We start from the raw sequence: 20,855 nt of genomic DNA, 5'->3' as shown, positions 1-20,855 counted from the left end.
CTACCGACTGGATGACCTCAGACAAGTCATTTAGCTTCTTAGGGCCTGTAAAAAGCAGAATAATGTCCCCTAAGATCCATCTATGTCCTAATTCCTGCGATTGTTAATATGTTACTTACATGGCAAAAGGGATTATGCAGTGTAATTAAAGCTATTAATCAGTTGAATATAAAATAAGGGTATTATCCTTGGTTATCTGGGTGTGCCCAGTATAATCACATGTCTCCTTAAAAGCAGAAGAGGTATGCAGAAACTGAAGTCAGACACATTCAAGGTACAATTACTGTTCAAAGGAATTCTGGTGGCCTCTAGGCACTGAGAAGAAATCCCAGTTGAAGGCCAGTAAGGAAATGAGACCTCAGTTCCCACAACCTTACAAAACGGATTTTTGCTGATACCCAAATAAGCTTAGATGGAGATCCTCCTCTAAAGCCCTCAGGTTAAGAGCCCAGGCAAGCCAATACCTTGACTTGGTCTTTTGAGACCCTAAGCACAGTTCCCAGGTGAACCTGCCTAGATTTCTGACCTACGGAATTGTGAAATAATCAATGGGTGGGTTTTTTTTTTAAAGATTTTATTTATTTATTTTAGAGAGAGAGAGTGCACACGAGTGGGGCAGAGGGTAGAGGGAGAGAGAGAGAGAATCTCAAGCAGACTCTCTGCACTGAGCATGGACCCATAACCCTGAGATCATGACCTGAGCCAAAATCAAGAGTTTGGTGTTTAACCAACTGAGCCATCCAGGTGCCCCAATAAATGGGGTATTTTAAGCTACTAAATTTGTGAATAATGTGTTACAGCAACAATAGAAAACCAAAACCTCCAGCGCTTCTGTAAATGAGGGGTAGAGGAGGTTCAAATAAATAAAGTTTAAGGTTCCTTCTAGCTCTAAATCCTATGATTGTGGGATTCTCATTACGCTGCTAGTTGGTGAACTAAAGTGTAACAACCATAATTAGGATGGCCACATAACTAACACACACACACACACACACACACACACACACACACACACACGACTTTACCAGATACATATCTTTAAATGTTAACATATGGCAGTGCTACAGGTTGGGGGACTCTAATGCCAGATCAACTAGCTTGCTGAGTGGGGTTTTTCAACGGCAAAGCAAATAGTTGCAGCCAAAGCCTGGTTCTTCAGGTGTACCCTAAAATTAGAGTTCAGTGAAAATGTTACTTTCTATGTGTAGATTATCTATACCCTTAAATGGAGAATGATTGTTAATACCAAACCAGAAGATCGGGGATGTATGCCCACTAGCATTATAACAATTTATCGTTCTTAGTCCTTTAAGGATTATCAGTTATATACCTTCTATTTCTAACACATAACACATTCTCAGAATTCATTGTATTTGGCTAACTTATCCTTTTTTTTTTTTTAATGAAACTAACCCCAGGGAGCAGAGATACTGATATTACCTGTAAATGAGTAGTTAGTACGTTCCTCAGAAATATAACAGTGTTTTTAGAGCCATCTCCAGAGTTCTCTGGGCAAGGTGATTGTGAGTTTATGATGACAGTTCTAACTGGCCTTCCCATCTACCTCTCGCAATTATGCAAAGGAATGCCCTATTTCCTTTGTTTTCTTATTTTTAAAAAGCAAGCTTTATTGAGGTGTAATTGATGTATAATTCAATACATATACTTAACATAAGTGGACAATTCAGTAAGTTTTGACATATGAATGACAGGTACCATACATTCATGTATAGACACACATTTGTATATACACATAATGTGTTCATACACATATGAGGGATATGTTCACAAGTGTGCATATTCCTATACATTTATATGTGTATGTTTATATACACACATACATATGTGCACAGTTATGAATTCATCATTAAAATCAGGTCAGTGAACCTAGTTAACTCCCCCAAATGATTCCTTGTGACCTTTTATAATGCCTCCCCCCGCCCAGCACCTCTTTACCAGGCAACCATTGATCATTCATTGATCACTTATGTTACTATAGATGAGTTTGTATTTTCCAGAATTTTATATAAATGGAATCAGATAATTTATTCCTTTTAGTGTGACTTCTTTAACTCACCATAATTATTAGAGAGTCATCTATGTTGTTAGGTCTATCAGTATTCATTTCTTTCAGGGCATCTGTGTGGCTCAGTTGGTTAAACATCTGACTTTGGCTCAGGTCATGACCTCGGGGTCCTGATATTGGACCCCTGTGTCGGGCTCTGTGTTCAGTGGAGAGTCTGCTTCTCCCTCTCCTCCTTCTGCCCTTCCCTCCACTTGTACGTGCTCTCTCTCTCAAATAAATAAAATCTTTTTTAAAAAATAGTTCATTCCTTTCTGTTGCTGAGTAGTAATCTGTTGTATGGATATACTGCGATTTGTTTATCCATTCATTTGTTGATGGACATTTTAGTTATTTCCTGTTTAGGTCTATTACAAATAAAGTTGCTATGAATATCCACGCACATGTTTTTGTATGGACATACACTTTTTCCTAGTAAATACCTAGAAGTGAAGTGGCTGGTTTAGAAGGTAGTTATATGTTTAACTTTTTAAGAAACTGTCAGGCTGTTTTCAAAAGCAGTTGTAGCAATTTACATTCTCACCAACAACGTATGAAAAGTACCAGTTCCTTCACATCCTGACCCACACTTAGAATGCTCAGCCTTTTTAATCTTAGTAGGTGCAGAATGATATCTTACCATGGCTTAAATTTGCATTCTTGTAATAACTGATAACATTGAACATCTTTTCATATGCTTGTCATTTGTGCATCCTTTTTTGTGGAGTGTCTGTTCAGGTCTTTTGCCAATGTAAAAAATTGGGTTGTTTTCTTAATATTAAGTTAGAGAGTTCTTTACTCTGTAAACAAGATCTCTTATCAGATATGTGATTTCCAAATATTTTCTGCCCGCCTGTGGTTTGGATTTGCATTCTCTTAATACACTTTTTTGAAGAACAGAACTTCTTGGGATACCTGGGTGGCTGAGTCGGTTAAGCTTCAGCCTTCAGCTCAGGTCATGAACTCCGGGTCCTGGGATTGAGCCCTGCATTGGGCTCACTGCTCAGCCAGAGTCTGTTTCTCCCTCTCCTTGTGCCACTTCCCTGCTTCTGCTCACTCTCTCACTCTCTCATATATATAAGAGAATATATATATCCCTATATATAGAAATATATATATATTATATATATATTCCTAATTTAGTGAAGTCTAGTTTATAAGTTTTATCTTTTATGGAGGCTTTGGTGTCATAGCAAAGAAATCTTTGCCTAACCAAGGTCACAAATACTTTCTCTTTCATTTTCTGTTAGAAGTGCTTTTGGTTCTAGGGTTTGCATTTAGGTCTGTGATCCATTTGATTTCATTTTTGTATGTCTGTGCATTCTTGGGATAAACCCACTTGGTTATGATGTATTATACTTTTTATTATATTGTATTTATATATATTATATATATTGTATTTATTATATTATAATTATATTTATTATATTGTTGAGTTTATATATGTACTGCTGAAGCAAACACTATATATTGTTGAATTCAATTTGATAAAATTTTGTTTAGAATTTTGCATGTATGTTCATGACAGATATTGAAGTATAACCTCCCTTTCAATTTTCTGAAAGAGTTTATATTAAATTGGTATTATTTCTTCCTTAAAGATTTGGTAGATTTAAACAGTAACTGTTGGGCCTGGAAGTTTCTTTGGTGGCAGGGTTTTTCACTATGGACTATATACTCAATCTTTCTCAACAGATATAGTGTTATTTATGTTACTGATTTCTTCTTGAGTGAGATTTGGTAATTTGAGAATTTGTTTTATTGATGATGTCAAATACATTGGCAGAAATTTCTTTATAATATTTCCTTTTTAAACTTTTTAACATTTGTAAAAATCTGTAGTGATATCAACTCTCGTTCTTGATATTGGTAATTTGTATCTTCTCATTTTTTTTATTAGTTTGGCTAGAGATTTATCCGTTTTACTGATCTTCCAAAAGAAACAGTTATTTATTTCATTGATTGCTGCTTAGAAGTTTATTGTTTCTTTATTGTACTTATTTTAGGTTATATTTACTCTTGTTCCTAGAATTCTTTGAGATAGGTTGCTTGGGTGGCTCAGTGGGTTTAGGGTCTGCCTTAAGCTCAGGTGATGATCCCAGGGTTCTGGGATTGAGCCCCATATCAGGCTCTCTGCTCCACAGGGAGCCTGCTTCCTCCTCTCTCTCTCTCTCTCTGCCTGCCTCTCTGCCTACTTGTGATCTCTGTCTGTCAAAAAAAGAAGATGGAAGATGATATGACTGGTTTGAGACCTTTCTCTTTCTCTCTCTCTCTCTCTCTCTCTCTCTCTCGGTAAGAACTTACTACTATTAATTTTCCATGAAGTATCACTTTTTAGCAGCATTCCACAAATTTTTAATGTTGTGTTTTCATCTTCATTCAATTCAAAATACATTGAAATTTCCCTCTTGATTTTCTTATTTAGTCGATGGGCCATTTAGAAGTATTTAGTTTCCAAATATCTGAGCATTTTCCTAAAGATTTTTCTGCTATTGGTTTCTTTTTAAAAATTTTTCTTAAGCCTCTGACTTTGGCTCAGGTCATGGTCTCAGGGTCCTGGGATCGAGCCCCGCATCAGGCTCTCTGCTCAGCGGGGAGCCTGCTTCCTCCTCTCTCTCTCTCTGCTTGCCTCTCTGACTACTTCTGATCTGTCAAATAAATAAATAAAAATCTTAAAAAATTTTTTTTCTTAATTTAATTCCAGTTAACATATTATTAGTTTCAGAGGTAGAAGTCAGTGATTCATCAGTCTTATATCAGTCTTATATCCAGTGCTCATTACATCATATGCCTTCCTTGATGTCCATCCCCCAACCACCTTCCCTTCCTATTATTTATTTCTAATTTAATTCCATGTGGCCAGAGAAAATACTTTGTATAATTTGAGGGTTTTTTTTTAATATACTGAGACTTGTACTATAGCCCAGAATATCATCTCTTTTGGTAAATGTTCAGTGTGCACTTGAGAATAAGATATATTTTGCTGTTGTTGGGTGGGTTTTTAAGTATAAGGATAATTGTAGATGCTCTTTATCAAGTTGAGGAATTGGCCCTTATTCTCATCTTTTTGAGATGATAGTTTTTTAAAATCATGAATTGGTGTTGAGTTTTGTGAAATCCTGTTTATGCATTAGTTGACGTGATGTGCTCTTAGGGTGAATTGCAGTGATTATTTTTCAGATATGAAGCAGCTTTAAATTCCTGAAATAAACATCACTTGATAGTGGTGTTACTTCTTTGAATGTACTTATTTTTTCTGTTTGTTAATATTTGTTAAGGTTTTTTGCATCTGAATTTGTGAGGGAAATTGGTCTATAGTTTCTGATTTTGTACTGCCTTTGTCTGAGTTTGTTATCAGGGCAATAGTGTCTTGATAAAATGAATTGAGAAGTGTTTGCTCTTCTTTATGGCTGGAAGATATTGTATAGAATTGGTGTTAATTCTTTTTTAAGTATTTGGTAGAATTATTCAGTGAAACTATTTTGGCCTGGAACTTCTTTTTCAGGAGTTTTAATTTTTTAATTATTTTCATGAGTTTTTAAATTACAAATTTAATTTCCTTAGTAGTTGTAGGATTATTCAAATTATGTATTTTATACTGGTGAATTGTGTTAGTTTTGTGCTTTTGGGGGTATTGGTCCATTTCATCAAACTTGTTAAATTTATGTGTGTGGAATTGCTCATGGTATTCTTCTGTCCTTTTGACGTATGCAGGGTTTATAATGATATCCTGTTTCATTCCTGATACTGGTAATTTGAGTCTGGTTTCTCTATTTCTCAGTCACATGGTTGTCAATTTTTATATATATTTTCATTTTTTAATTTGAGTTTAATTGACTACACACTGTTATATTAGTTTCAGGTATACAACAAAGTGATTTGGTATCTTTATACCATTATGCTTTGGTCACCACAAATGTAGTTACCATCTGTCACCATACAACACTATTACAATATCATTGACTATATTGATGCTATTCCTTTTATTCCTGTGACTTCATTCCATAACTGGAAGCCTGTATCTCCCACTCCCCTTATCCATTTTGCTCATTTACCCACCTCTTTCCCTTCTGTCAACCATCAGTTATCTGTATTTAGAGGTCTTACTCTGATTTTTTTTTGTTTATTCCCTTTATTCTGTTTTTAGATTCCACATACATGTGGAATCATGTGGTGTTTGTCTTTCTCTGAAGTATTTCACTTGGCATAATACCCTCTAGGACCATCTCTGTTGTCACAAATGGCAAGATCTCATCCCTTTTTTATGGCTGCTTAATATTCCATTATAGGTATATGTACCACAGCTTCTTCATTCATCTGTTAATGGACACTTAGGAGGCTTCCATACCTTGGCTATTGTGAAGTGTGCTGCAGTAAATGCAGGAGTGCATATATCTTTTTGAATTAATGCTTTTTTTCCCCTTTGGGTCAATATCCACTAGTGGAATTATTGTATTGGATCATATGGTATATCTATTCTTAATTTTTTGAGAAACCTCCATAATGTTTTCCACAGTGGCTGCACCAATTTACATTCCCATCAGTAGTGCACAAAGGTTTCTTTTATTCTATTTCCTTACACTTTATATCTTCCAATGTGAACCATTTGACAGGTGTAGGCTGATACCTCATTGTGGTTTTGATTTGCATTTCCCCGATAATAAGTGATGAGTATCTTTTCATGTGTTTGTTGGTCATCTATATGTCTTTTTTGTTATATATTTTTTGAAGAACCAAGTTCAGTTTTTCTATTTATTTTTTTCTATTGTTTTTGAAAATTTTATTGATTTCTCCTCTTTTTAAAAGATTTTATTTAGTTGTTTATTTATTTGTCAGGGAGCATGCATGCACATGAGAGCGTGCGTGTGCACAAGCAGGCAGAGTGGCAGGCAGAGGCAGAGAGAGAAGCAGGCTCCCTGCTGAGCAAGGACCCTGATATGGGACGTGATCCTAGGACCCTGGGATCATGACCTGAGCTGAAGGCAGCACTTAGCTGACTGAGCCACCCAGGCATCCCGGTTTCTGCTCTTTTAAAAAAGATTTTATTTATTTATTTTAGAGAGCGAAAAAGAGAGCATGCACATGAGCAGGAGGAGGGTCAGAGGAGGGAGCGAGAGGGAGAGAATCTCAAGAAGACTCTATGCTGAGCAGGGAACCTGACGTGGGGCTTGATCCCAGGACCCTGGGATCATGACTTGAGCTGAAAGCAGATGGTTAACTGACTGAGCCACACAGGCACCCCTGGTCCTAGTGCCTTTTATTTTTACTTTTATTAATTTACTTTGTAGCCTTTTATTGTAAGAAATCTTAGCCATGATTGTTACTAATAAGAAAAGAAGATAGAAACCTGTACACACACACATAGCAAGACATAACAGAACTAAAAGAAGAAATAAGGAAGTCCACAATTAGAGTAGGAGACTTCAACATTCTCTTTCAAAAATTCATAGAAATAGGAAAAAAACAGTTAAGATACATACTCATCAACTCTCAGACTCTGACCTTTACAGTAGACTTCATCAAACAGCAGCAGAATACACAGTCTTTCCAGGTGTCCACAGAATATATGCTGAAATAGACCATATTCTGGGCCAAAACTCCCCCCAAAACCTTAAGAAACTTAAAAGAAGTAAAAACAGAGTGTTTTCTCTGGTAATACAGATCAAATACAAATCAATATCAGAAAGATCATTGAGTTAAACTGAAAACAATTTATCAAAATTTGTGGGATGCAGATATAACAGCACTGAGAGGGAAGTTTTTTTCTTCTTCTTATCATTAAAAGCTTACATTAGAAAAGAAGAAAAGTTGGGGCACCTGGCCTTCAGCTCAGGTCATGATTCTAGGGTCCTGGGATCAAGCCCCACATCAGGTTCCTTGCTCAATAGGGAGGCTGCTTCTCCCTCTCCCACTCCCCCTGCTTGTGCACCCTCTCTTTGTCAAATAAATCTTTTTTTCATAAAAGGCACTAGGACCAAAGTCTGAAGGAAGAACACCAGGAATAAGCTTCCAAGAGTTCCTTCCCATTAGAGTTGCACAGGACATGCTTAATTCCTCTGGCAGTAACAACATGTGTGAACCGTTGTTTATCAGGGAGCTCATTAGAGACTAAGTCCCTAAGGCTTTAAATGGGGATGCTCACGTAGGTACCCCTCCCTAGCACATACCAGCATTCCAGATACCATTTTGTTTGTGCAGTCTAGACATAGTGAGCCACCCTTATTATTAGTGGAATGTTTTATATCAGTGTAGGGAACTGTTTACCAGCCAAGTGACCAGATGTCAGCCAAAGGCCAGCTTTGCAAGCAGGCCTTTCTTTTTTTTTTTAAGCTTTTATTTAAATTCCAGTTAACATTCAGTGTAATATTAGTTTTAGGTATACAATTTGGTGTTTCAGTACTTCCATATAACACCTGGTGCTCCAAGGTGCTCCAATCCCCATCACCTATTTCACCCATCCCACCTACCTCCCCTCTGCTAATGATTAGTTTGTTCTCTATAGAGAGTCCGTTTCTTGGTTTACCTCTCTCTCCCATTCCCCCATGCTCATTTTATTTCTTAAATTACACATGTGAGTGAAATCACACTGTATTTGTCTTTCTGTAACTTATTCCACTTAGTATAATACTTCATAGCTCCATCAACAACATTGTAAATGGCAAGATTTCATTCTTTTTGATGGCTGAGTAATATTCTGGGGGGGGGCGTGTGTGTAGCCTCTTCTTTATCCATTCATCAGTTGATGGACACTTGGGCAGTTTCCATAATTTGACTATTGTAGATAATGCTGCTATAAACTTTGAGGTGCATGTATCCCTTTGAATTCATATTTTTGTACTCTTTGGGAAATACCTAGTAGTGCAATTGCTGGATCATAGGGTAGTTCTGTTTTTAACTTTAGAAGAACCTCCATACTGTTTTCGAGAGTGGCTGCACCAGTTTGCATTCCCACCAACAGTGTAAGAGGATTCCCCTCTCTTCATATCCTCACTAACACCTGTTGTTTCTTGTGCACAAGAAGGCCTTTCCAAGTATAGGCAATCTCAGCCTTGCTATGTGTACTCTTTGCTGTACCCTGAGTCATTTACTGAGGTATATATTCTTACCAAAACATAAAGGTATAACTGATGTCTATATATTATAATGGTTATAATTTCTGTAAATCAGCATTTCTAAACCCTTGTTAATATGCCTGTTTCAAAATTCTATATGTGTTTATCTACATTTTTATTCCATTACCTGAATTGCTATTTTCAGCCTCAAAAATCTTGTTTTGCAGTTTTTTTCTTTTATTCTAATATAATTTTAGTATTCTTATCCTTCATCGTATCTTTTTCCTCTAGCAGTTGTTTCATCTTTCAATTATATATTGATAAAATACTCTTTTTGCTTTACAGCTAATGCTTTAGTCACGTAGTCTGAAAGAAACAAAGAATGTAAAAGGCCATTGGCTTTCTGGAGGGGTTGTTGAGGGGCCTGTTCCTTTCCTTTAGACCCCTCAGGGTTGAGGGCTCTGGGGAAAAAGGTAGAGAGGACATCATGCCTAAGTAACAGATTCCTGAGAGCTCACAGTAGGAGGTGAGGCCTGTGGATAGGGGATGGGTCTGCAGAGAGAAGGGAAAGTCACTGAAAGTGTGGAACTGGTAGAGGCAACAGAGGGAGCCAGGGACAGAGCCTACCTATACTGAGATGTGAAAGCGCTGAGTGGCCTGGTTGGGTGAGTAAAAGGGCTTAAAGAAATGTGGATGGCCTGAGCCATCCTGTCTACATCACTCTCTGCAGATGGAAAATTTGTAGATGGTGGCATATTCCTGGCAGCAGTTCATATGACTTTATTAGATCCTAATTGTCAGTATTTATTTTGACCACATCTTTAGCATTTGTACAGAACTCTTATGGGAGGAAGAGGAATCAATTAAAATGATTTGTAGTTAACTTGAATTAATGAAAACACTTAATAGGGGAGTTAAATCATTTTCCTTTGAATTACATCTATGACCATTGTTACCATTATCCTGAATATTACTTTCACAGGAAGTCAATAGGATACAATGGGAAAAACTTGGGATAAACAGACTTGGATTCAAATCTTGAATGCTATTTTTTTTCTCTTTTATGTGTTTTATGGCCTTTCTAAGCCTCAACTGAGAAATGAGTATGACACGACACACTTTATACTGTTCATATAAAAACTTAATAAGATAGTGTAAGGTGCTTAGCACACTACTTAGCATAGAACCTATACCCAGTATTTGTTAACTTTCATTACTTTTAAAAATTATTTATTTATTTATTAGAGAGAGAGAGCACAAGCAGGGGAGGGGGAGAGGGAGAAGCAGGCTCAAGCCTGATGTGGGGCTTGATGGCAGGACCCTGGGATCATGATCTGAGTCGAAGGCAGACACTTAACCAACTGAGCCACTCAGGTGCCCCCCCTTTCATAACTCTCCTTATGTTAGTTTAAGAAGGAAATATTCCCTCTTTTCTAAGAACAGTATCTTATATCATGCCATTAAATATTCCACATCTGAAATGTTTGAAGAAAATTTGAGCTTTTATTGGGAACAATGATTTTTACAGTTTTAAAGGTATTTTTCTCCAGAATGAATGACAGGAATGTCCAAAGTGGAGAGCTGCAGTTTCCTTTCATATGGATTTCTGTGTAAAAAAGAAATCTGTGTTAAATGATTTATATAGTTGTCTTCTGGTATTTGGATAGGAGTTTTTTTCTTTTTCCTCTTTCTTTTTAGGTGTGAAGGAGAATACCAGGAGAAAAGGGATAGTAAAAGTTTAAAAATCAAGCAGAACTTGAGACAAAGTCTTCTGATTCAAGATGGGTTGGCAGAGTATCAAATTGGCAAAAACTAAAGTTTCATTATAGTAGGTGATGCTGGTGGAATTGAAATTTTTGTAGGCACCTACTGACATTTCCAGGCTGACTGCTTCTCCAGCACCCACTCTTTTGGAGGACAAATTGACAGGATCAACATTTAAAGTTATTCATATCTAGCAGTTTTACTCCTTGGTATTTATAGGGGGTACGTCACATGTTTACAAGGATATTTGCCAGAACATTGCTTCTAATAGTGAAACATTGAAAGCATCTTGAGTATCATCACAGAAGAATAGATAAGAAAAGTAAGGTATCTCTATACAATAAAATACTATGTGGGAATTAAAAAAGATAAAGTAAACCTATATGTAATGAACTCTAAGACATGGTATTGAGAGAAAAAGAAGCAACGTTTGCAGAACATGTCACTTACCTATTTTAAAAACTATGTTTCTGTAAGTACAGACATGTATATAAGTGTACCAGGAAAGGAATGAAAAGGATAGTTACTAATCTTAGAAGTGTATCCTTCCAAGAAAGGGACTGGGACAGGGTAGGGGTCCTCGGAAATGTAAGCTTTGTTTTTACTATTTGCATTTTTTAATTTAAAAACTAGTTAAAAGTTTAAAATTCTGATAAAATGCACATAACATAAAATTTATCATCTTAACTATTTTTAGGTGTCTAGTTCACTAGTATTAAGCACATTCACATTGTTGTGCAGCCAGTCTCCAAGGCCCTCTTTTCATTTTGCAAAACTCTTGTCGCGGCTGGTATAACAAATCAACCCGGAACATGAGGGTAAGAGGTTGAAGAAGAGAACTCAAGAAGCAGAGAGATGGGGGCATGAGGAGCACTGAGGAGGATGTCCAACAGTGCTCATACACATCCTCTTGCTCATCTACTACCAAATCACAGGGGGAATCCTGAGAGGCTATAGGTATTAAATCTATAGAGTGTTGTGGATCTAAAGCCTCCTGAATATCCTCCCAAATTTTCATTGTTCCTTCAGAGCAAGCATATGACCCCCTAATTTTTTTTTATTTTTTTAAAAATATTTTATTTATTTATTTATTTGTCAGAGATCACAAGTAGGCAGAGAGGCAGACAGAGAGGAGGAAGCAGGCTCCCTGCTGAGCTGAGAGCCCGATGCGGAGCTCGATCCCAGGACTCTGGGATCATGACCTGAGCAGAAGGCAGAGGCTTTAACCCACTGAGCCACCCAGGCGCCCCTGACCCCCTAATTTTTAATTCATTTTTAATCTCCTGCCCCACTCTCTGCCAGGCTTGCAGATTTACTGTTCCTTCTTTGGGAAACCAGGGGCAGAGATCAGAAACCATGCCAAAAAATTGGTGTAAAGCCTTCTTAGAGACTTTTGGCCCTTTCTGTTTTAAAAGGGCCTGCAGTGCAGTAACAAAAAGATCCTGTTCGAAGGATTGAGAATACCCCATGTTATTTTACTCCAGCTTTCACCCGTCAACCTGGGCTCCTCTTACCTGACTGTCAGCAGCTACTTGCCTGTATGTGCACTCCCTTGAAATGTTCTCAGGTACCTGTTTGGGTGCCACTTGTCGTGCCTGGCGTGACAAATCGACCAGGAACGTGAGGGTAAGAGGATGAAGAAATGATCTCGAGAAGCAGAGAGATGGGGGCAGGAGGAGCACTGAAGAGGATGTCCAACAGTGCTAAGTTTATTCAAAGCATTAAGGCCATATATATAGTGATAATAGGAGAAGCAATACATCTGTGTCTAGTTAAACAACATCTGTGTCTAGTTAAACAACCATGAGTTCCCATAATAAGTTTCACATTTAACTATAAGCAGACCTCGTGACGCCAAATGGCTGATGCCAGTACACTTGTTCTGTATTGATACAGCAAACCTGAAAGTAATTTATGGGCTGTACTAGGGCAGCAAGGACCAGCCATGAACTTATGACCCCAACCGAATTGTTCTCAGTTGTTTAGCAAGCGTGTGGGAAGTCACGTAGCGAGTGCACAACACATAGCACAGACCCTTTCAGTGCTACTCAACTTTTCCCATCCTAAACCTTTTGTTAGGTTATTCGGACTTTAAAGGAGGTACAAATCAGGGCCTGGTTTGGTCCTCGTCTCAAGCCTTATTGCAGCCTCCCACACAAAACTGAATCTCTGTGCCCACTGAACAATAACTCCTGAGTTCCCCTTCCCCCCAGTCTCTCTTGCATACACTAATCTACTTTCTGTCTCTATGAGTGACTGGTATAGGTACCCCATATTAGTGAAATTATACAGTTTTTGTCTTTTTCTGACTGGTGTATTTCACTTAGGATTATGTTCTCAAAGTTCAGCCATTTTGTAGCATGTGTCAGAAATTCCTCCCTTTTAAAAGCTGGATAATATTCCATTGTATGTATATACTGCATTTCATTTATTCATTCATCCATTGATGGAGACTTAGGCTACTTCCACCTTTTGGCTATTGTGAATAATGCTGTGGACATGGGTGTACAAATATTTCTTTGAGGGGCACCTGGGTGGCTCAGTCGTTAAGCCTCTGTCTTTGGCTCAGGTCATGATTCCGGGGTCCTGGGATCAAGCCCTGCATTGGGCTCCCTGCTCAGCAGGAAACCTACTCCCTCTCGCACTCCCCCTGCTTGTGTTACCTCTTTTGATGCGTCTCTCTCTGTCAAATAAATAAATTTTTAAAAGTCTTACAAATATTTCTTTGAGACCCTGTTTCAGTTATTTTGGGTTTATACTCAGAAATAGAATTACTGGATCGTATGGTAATTCTGTTTCTAACTCTTTTTTTTAAAGATTTTATTTATTTATTTATTTATTTATTTGACAAAGATGACAGGTAGGCAGAGAGGCAGGCAGAGAGAAGGAAGCAGGCTCCCCGCTGAGCAGAGAGCCCAACATGGGGCTCCATCCCAGGACTCTGGGACTGTGACCTGAGCTGAAGGCAGAGGCTTTAACCCACTGAGCCACCCAGGCACCCCTGTTTCTAACTTTTTAAAAAGATTTTATTTTTTTATTTGAGAGAGAGAGGGAGAACATGAGAGGGGAGAGGGTCAGAGGGATAAGCAAACTCCCCACGAAGCTTGGAGCCCAATATGGGGGATCGTGACCTGAGCTGAAAGCAGAGGCTTAACCAACTGAGTCACTCAGGTGCCCACTGTTTCTAATTTTTTTTTAAAAGATTTTATTTATTTATTCGACAGAGAGAGAGATCACAAGTAGGCAGAGAGAGAGAGGAGGAAGCAGGCTCCCTGCTGAGCAGAGAGCCCGATGTGGGACTTGATCCCAGGACCCTGAGATCATGACCTGAGCCGAAGGCAGCGGCTTAACCCACTGAGCCACCCAGGCGCCCTGTTTCTAATTTTTTAAAGAAATTGCTGTATTGTTTTCCATAATGGCTATATCATTTTACATTATCCACCAACAGTGCACAGGGTTTCCAATTTTTTCACATCCTTGCCAATACTCGTTTTGTTTGTTTATTTTGATAGTAACTATCCTAATGGGTGTAAGGTGGTATTTCATTGTGGTTTTGATTTGCATTTCCTTAATGATTTGTGAAGTTGATTATCTTTTTATAAAAGCTATTATTATTTGTGTCTTTTTTGGAGAAATATCTGTTCAAGTTATTTGCCAGTTTTTAAATCAGGTTGTTTGCTTTTTGTTGTTGAGTTTTAGGAGCTCTTTATATATTCTGGGTATTAAACCTGTATCAGATATGATTTGCAGATATTTTCTCCATATTATTCCATAGATAGCCAATTTCACTCTATTGTATCCTTTAATACACAAAAGTTTTTAAATTCAATGTAGTCCAGTTTATCTATTTTTGTTTTTGTTACCTCTGATCTTGGTATCCTATCTAAGAAATTATTACCAAATCTAGTGTTATAAAGATTTCCCCCTATGTTTTCTTTTTTTATGATTTTATTTATTTGTCAGAGAGAGAGGGAGAGAGAGCACAGGCAGGGGGAAAAGCAGGCAGAGGGAGAAACAGGCTCCCAACTGAGTAAGGAGCCTGGTGTGAGACTTGATCCCAGGACTCAGGGATCATGACCCGAGCCAAAGGCAGACGTTTAACTGACCGAGCCACCCAGGCCTCCCTCCCCTATGTTTTCTTCTAAAAATTTTATACTTTAGTTCTTCTGTTTAGGTCATTTAATCCATTTTCAGTTCATTTTTGTATATGGTAAATATAAATGTCCAATTTCATTCTTTTGCATATGGATATCCATTTGTCCCAACACCATTTGTTGAATAGACTGTGCTTTCCATACTGAATGGTCTTGACATCCTTGTTGAAAATCATTTTATTATATATTTGATTTTATTTCTGAACTCTGTTTTATTCCATTGGTATATATATCTGTCTTTATGCCAATACGACACTGTTTTGATTACCTTTGTAGTAAATTTTGAAAACAGGAATTGGTAGTCTTTCAGCTTTGTTTGGAGTCCCTTGTGATTCCATATGAACCTTAGGGCAGAGTTTTCCATTTCTGCCAAAATGTCACTGAGATTTTCATAAAGTTTACATTTAATCTCGGGATTGCTTTGGTAGTATTGGCATCATAACAATATTAAGTCTTCCAGTCCATGAACTATTTGCATTTTTAAATATTCAGAATATACTGGTGTACTGTTTGTGTAATCAAGCATAAATAAATTTTTTAAAAGGAGTTTTTGGCAGATGGAACTGTAAGTTTCTTTTTTCTCTTTCAGTTTTGTTGAGATATAATTGTCATTCAGCACTGTATAAGTTTAAGGTGTCTATCATAATGGCTTAAGGTGGTCAAGAGGTACAGACCTTCAATTTGAAGATAAATACTGGGGATGTAATATACACATGACTATAGGTAACACTACTCTATGGTATATTTGAAAGTTACTAAGAGAATAGATCCTAAAAGTCGTCATCACAAGGGACTAGTAAATTTCTTATGTCAGTTCATGTGTCTTTACTGGATCTCATGTTCCAATTTTTATAAATTGGCATCAGTTCTAGAAGCGAAAGGATAAATTAGATATTAGGATAGAGATGATTATCTGACTAAAGATGTTCATGATAAGAAAATGTTTATGAATTGAATTGAAATTGAATTAAATCATTGTTAACAAATAGGCTTATTTGGACATTTGGTGATACTACCTAAGCTCAGATACAGTTTTATCTTGCATGTTTTGCTTATTCTTAAATAAACTTTAGTCCCATTGATAAAAAACAAGTTATTCTATTCATGCCATTTAAAATTGTGTCTCATTGAACAGAGAGGCTGTTGGGTTCTATTTCATGAAGATTATCTGTGAACATTTTAAGTCATCAGAAAATATTGGAAAAGCTCTACTGCTCCACATTGACATGCTTTTACAAAGAAAGGAAGAACTGCTTGCCAAGGAGAAGATTGAAGAAATCATTTTAGGTCAGTAGGATTTCTGCAGGTTTCATTCTTTTTTTTTTTTTTTACTATTTTAAAAAAGATTTTATTTAGTTGTCAAAGAGAGGAAGAAAGAAGAGTACACTAGCAGGGGGAGCCGCAGGCAAAGGGTGAAGGAAGCTCCCCACTGAGCAGGGAGCCCAAAGTGGGATTCCATCCCAGGACCCTAAGATCATGACCTGAGCCAAAGACAGACACTTAACTGACTGAGCCAACCAGGCATCCCTTCTGCAGGTTTTAGAAAGGTGTTAATATGCGTGTAATTCTTAGATGTCAGAACAGTGGCAAAATTCTTAGAGGTCAGTGGATCCCTTTTCCTTGCCTGCTTTTTTTTTTCCTAATAACCATTAACTATAACACCTCATTGATTCAGATTCCACAGGCTAGAATGAGAAACAGCAAAAATAGCAAAACATCAACAAAAACAGAAAACCTCTGAGCTTGAAGCTCTTGTATAGTGAAGAATTGTGAGGTTAGAGGCCTAATTTCATGATTTCAGTGTGATCTCAAGTAAGTTGTGTGCCTTCTGGCAAGTTAATAACATCTCTGGATCTTCTTTCTAACTATGAAACAGAGGTTGTGAAATAGATTCCTAGTTTTTAACTTCCTTTTTAGCCCCAGCATCTTTTTTGTCATGCAATCTTTTTTTTTTAAAGATTTTATTTATTTATTAGACAGAGAGAGATCACAAGTAGGCAGATAGGCAGGCAGAGAGAGAGAGAGGAGGAAGCAGGCTCCCCGCTGAGCAGAGAGCCCGATGCAGGACTCGATCCCAGGACCCTGAGATCATGACCTGAGCCGAAGGCAGCGGCTTAACCCACTGAGCCACCCAGGCGCCCCTTGTCATGCAATCTTACATGAACCCTGTCCCAAATAAAATATAATTTCTCTGTTAAAGCAGAGATGTAGAACCAAATTTCAGCATTCCCTTAACCTCTACCTCTCTGTAGAACTCTATACCCTGAAGAACATAGTATGATCCCTTTCTTGGAAAATTCTCACCCCAATACATCCTTCTAATTGTACACATATACAGAGATAGAACAGGAGTGATAGTTACTAAATGTTAATACTGGGATTTATTCTGAATGATGACAAAAAGTCACTTAAAAGAAAAATCTTTCTTTTTGTTTTATTTAAGATTTTTAAAATTTATTTATCTGACAGACAGAGATCACAAGTAGGCAGAAAGGCAGGCAGAGAGAGAGGAAGGGAAACTGGCTCCCTGCTGAGCAGAGAGCCCGATGTGGGGCTCAATCCCAGGACCCTGAGATCATGACCTGAGCCGAAGGCAGAGGCTTTAACCCACTGAGCCACCCACGCGCCCCTCTTTTATTTTTTAAAAAAGATTTTGTATATTTACTTTTCGGGAGAGAGAGCGCGAGAGAGGGGCAGGAGGAACAGGGAGAGAGATAAGCAGACTCCATGCTGAGCATGGCCTGATATGGGGCTTGATCTCATGACCTTGAGAACATGACCATAGGCAAAATCAAAGTCGGATGTTCAGCTGATTGAGCTACTCAGGCTCCCCTGCTGTCTTTTATTTTACCAGATTTTTTGAATTTTTCCAAATATGTATAATGGTTTTATAAAAATCAGAGAGATTTTTTTAAAGATTTTATTTATTTGACAGAGAGATCACAAGTAGGCAGAGAGGCAGGCAGGGTTGGGGGGAAGCAGGCTCCCTGCTGAGCAGAGAGCCCAATGCAGGGCTTGATTTCAGAAACATGAGATCATGACTTGAGCCGAAGGCAGAGGCTTAACCCACTGAGCCACCCGGCTGCCCTGTGATTGATTTTTTTAAGTGGAAATCTTTTGAGTAGATAATCTCGAAGAGCCTTTGAACTCTAAATTCTGTGAGCCATATTTTATTGATAATGTGCTCCCTAAAGACCCTCGCTAGGAATCCAGTTATTTTTAGACCCAATTTTGAATAAGTTTGATTATCTGGTTTTCCACCTCTTAGCATTTTAATGGTAGCATATTACAAAGAGAGAAAAGTTCTGTATGGAAATACATAGATAATCTGGCCACAAGGGAGGAGAAAACTCTACAAATTTTATGAAACAGTTTCAAATATTTTTTTTTTTTTTTTTTTTTTAAAAAAGATTTTATTTATTTATTTGACAGAGAGAAATCACAAGTAGATGGAGAGGCAGGCAGAGAGAGAGGGAAGCAGGCTCCCTGCTGAGCAGAGAGCCCGATGCGGGACTCGATCCCAGGACCCTGAGATCATGACCTGAGCTGAAGGCAGCGGCTTAACCCACTGAGCCACCCAGGTGCCCCCAGTTTCAAATATTTTTAAAGATACAATAGTTTGTACTATATAATTGTTCCCAAAGTCATCACTGAGGTATAATAGTACAATAAAATACACGAGTTGTTAGTGTTATTACCTTGAATGGGAAAGCAAAGATTAAATTGTGCTTCAGAAAACCAGAAAGTATGTTTGGAAAAACATAATTTAGGGGCACTTGGGTGGCTTAGTCGGTTAAGCATCTGACTGTTGATTTCGGCTCAGTTCATGATCTCAGGGTGTGAGATCAAGCCCCCCATGTCAGGTTGCATGCTCAATGGGGAGTCTGCTTCTCTTTCTGTCCCTCTCCCTTTGCACCTCCCCTTGCTCATGCTCTATTGCTCTCATTAACATAAATAAATCTTTAAGAAAAGAAAAACCTAATTTATAAAACATAATTTTTAGAAAAATTAAGAACTTTAATGAAATAATTTAGAGTTTTCAAAATAAAAAATGTTTTATTTTTAATGAAAGTTAACTGTCAGCTAACTAGAAAATGTGTTTATCCAGAATGACTAATTTTCCCAAGATTATAGTTAGTCAGTTTCACTGTGATATTGAATTATGAACTTATACTCTCAAAGTCATGTAATATTTTAAGTAGGTACATTGAATAGCATTTGACTCTGATGTGAGTAGTTTTATCTAAGCCATGGAACAAATTATGTCTCTTGACTGTGCTGGGAGGTCAGAGACTCTTAGTGTTCTTATCAAGACTTTTGTGGAAATCAATAGTGCCAAAGGGTAGAAGAGAAGTGGATATAGAATTCTATTATAGTTTAAACTTTATCTTAATGTGTGCTAATGTATTTGAACCCTGTAAGTGTCTAGACCAGAAACAATCAGACATGAGTTACAATTTAAAGTAATAAAGTTAATGTGTAAACATGGTCTTAAAGTATTTTACAAAGGCTTTAAGGTATAATTGGCCTTTCTTGTGAACTTGGTCTGATCTTGTTAGTACATAATATAAACACTTCTTATTAACGATTTTTAGCATTGCTATCTGTTCATTCAGAATAACATTAAAGTACCAGGTGATGATCAAATTTGGAACATGGAAAATACGTTAAAAGGAGACTAAGCTGGGAAACTATCACAAATTGATAGGCGAATTACTGTGATTCTAGCAAACTCTGATTGTATTATATAATTAGTTTTGCTAGTAAACCTAAAATTGATGATGAAAACCTGTCAGAATGTGATTGTGTTTATAGCCATTACTTAAAGAGTATAGGTTCTGAATATAGTTAGTGTTCTTATTTAATGTAATAGATCTTGATTTTTGGTTTTAGAACTTTGGTTTTTATTTTCAGGTCACCAAACAGGAAGAGAATTGACAACAGATTTAGTGGGCTGTTTACACAACATTCTGTGGAGAAAAGCTGCCAGAAGTTTTGAGGTTTGGGAAGAATCTATTTTTTCAGTCTTTATATTCTTTCTCTACCCTAACAAATATATGTGTTCACTATAATAATCATAAAGTATCAAATATTTTAATAATCTGTCTGTTTATGTACCATTTATATATTAAATATTCATAGGCATTGAAAAGACTTTGATATTGTGGTGATAGATACTTATCATTATACATTTGTGTAAGCCCATAGAATACACTACACCAGGAGTGAACCCTAATGTAAACTCTGGACTTTGGGCGATTAGTGCATGTCCATGTAAGTTCATCAGTTGTAGTAAATGTGCTACTTTGGTAGAGGATGTTGATAAAGTGGGACTCGTGTGAGGGCAGGACGCATATAGCCAATCTCTGTACATTCTCCGCAGTTTTGTTGTGAACCTAAAACTGCTCTTTAAAAAGTTGTGCCATTAAAAGTGCCAAAAAGTGGTAATATTTTTTCTCTTTACAAAACAATCAAAGTTTACTGTGGGAAAAATGGAAACTAAAGGTGAGGTTTTTGTTGTTGTTGTTTTAGAAAGTAAAGAATAGGGGCATCTGGCTGGCTCAATTGGTAGAGCATGTGACTCTTGATCTTGGGATCATGAGTTCAAGCCCCATTTTGGGTGTAGAGCTTACCTAAAAAAAGAAAGAAAGAAAGAAAGAAAAAAAAAACAGTATAGTTAAGAGCACAGGCAATAATTTCTCAGACATCGGCTCTAGCAGCATTTTTCTAGACATGTCTCTTGAGGCAAGGGAAACAAAAGCAAAAATAAACTATTGAGAGTGCATCAAAATAAAAAGTTTCTGCGCAGCAAAGGAAATAGTC

The 20,855-nt window shown here is 37.3% G+C and overlaps 1 protein-coding gene across 2 annotated transcripts in view; it reads left to right on the top strand.

The window, feature by feature from the left end:
* Window positions 1-20,855, top strand: part of TEX11 (testis expressed 11) — a 314,592-nt gene that overhangs the window by 135,611 nt on the left and 158,126 nt on the right. For both annotated transcript variants that reach the window (XM_032331343.1, XM_032331342.1), the window contains exons 14-15: window positions 16,168-16,319; window positions 19,947-20,032. In XM_032331343.1, coding sequence (XP_032187234.1) covers window positions 16,168-16,319; window positions 19,947-20,032 — 238 coding nt within the window. The remainder of the gene's footprint in view (window positions 1-16,167; window positions 16,320-19,946; window positions 20,033-20,855) is intronic.

Source organism: Mustela erminea, chromosome X (assembly GCF_009829155.1).
Source record: "Mustela erminea isolate mMusErm1 chromosome X, mMusErm1.Pri, whole genome shotgun sequence".
Lineage (NCBI taxonomy): Eukaryota > Metazoa > Chordata > Mammalia > Carnivora > Mustelidae > Mustela > Mustela erminea.
Note: the sequence above shows the minus strand (reverse complement) of the source record. Positions and strands in the feature narration are given on the sequence as shown.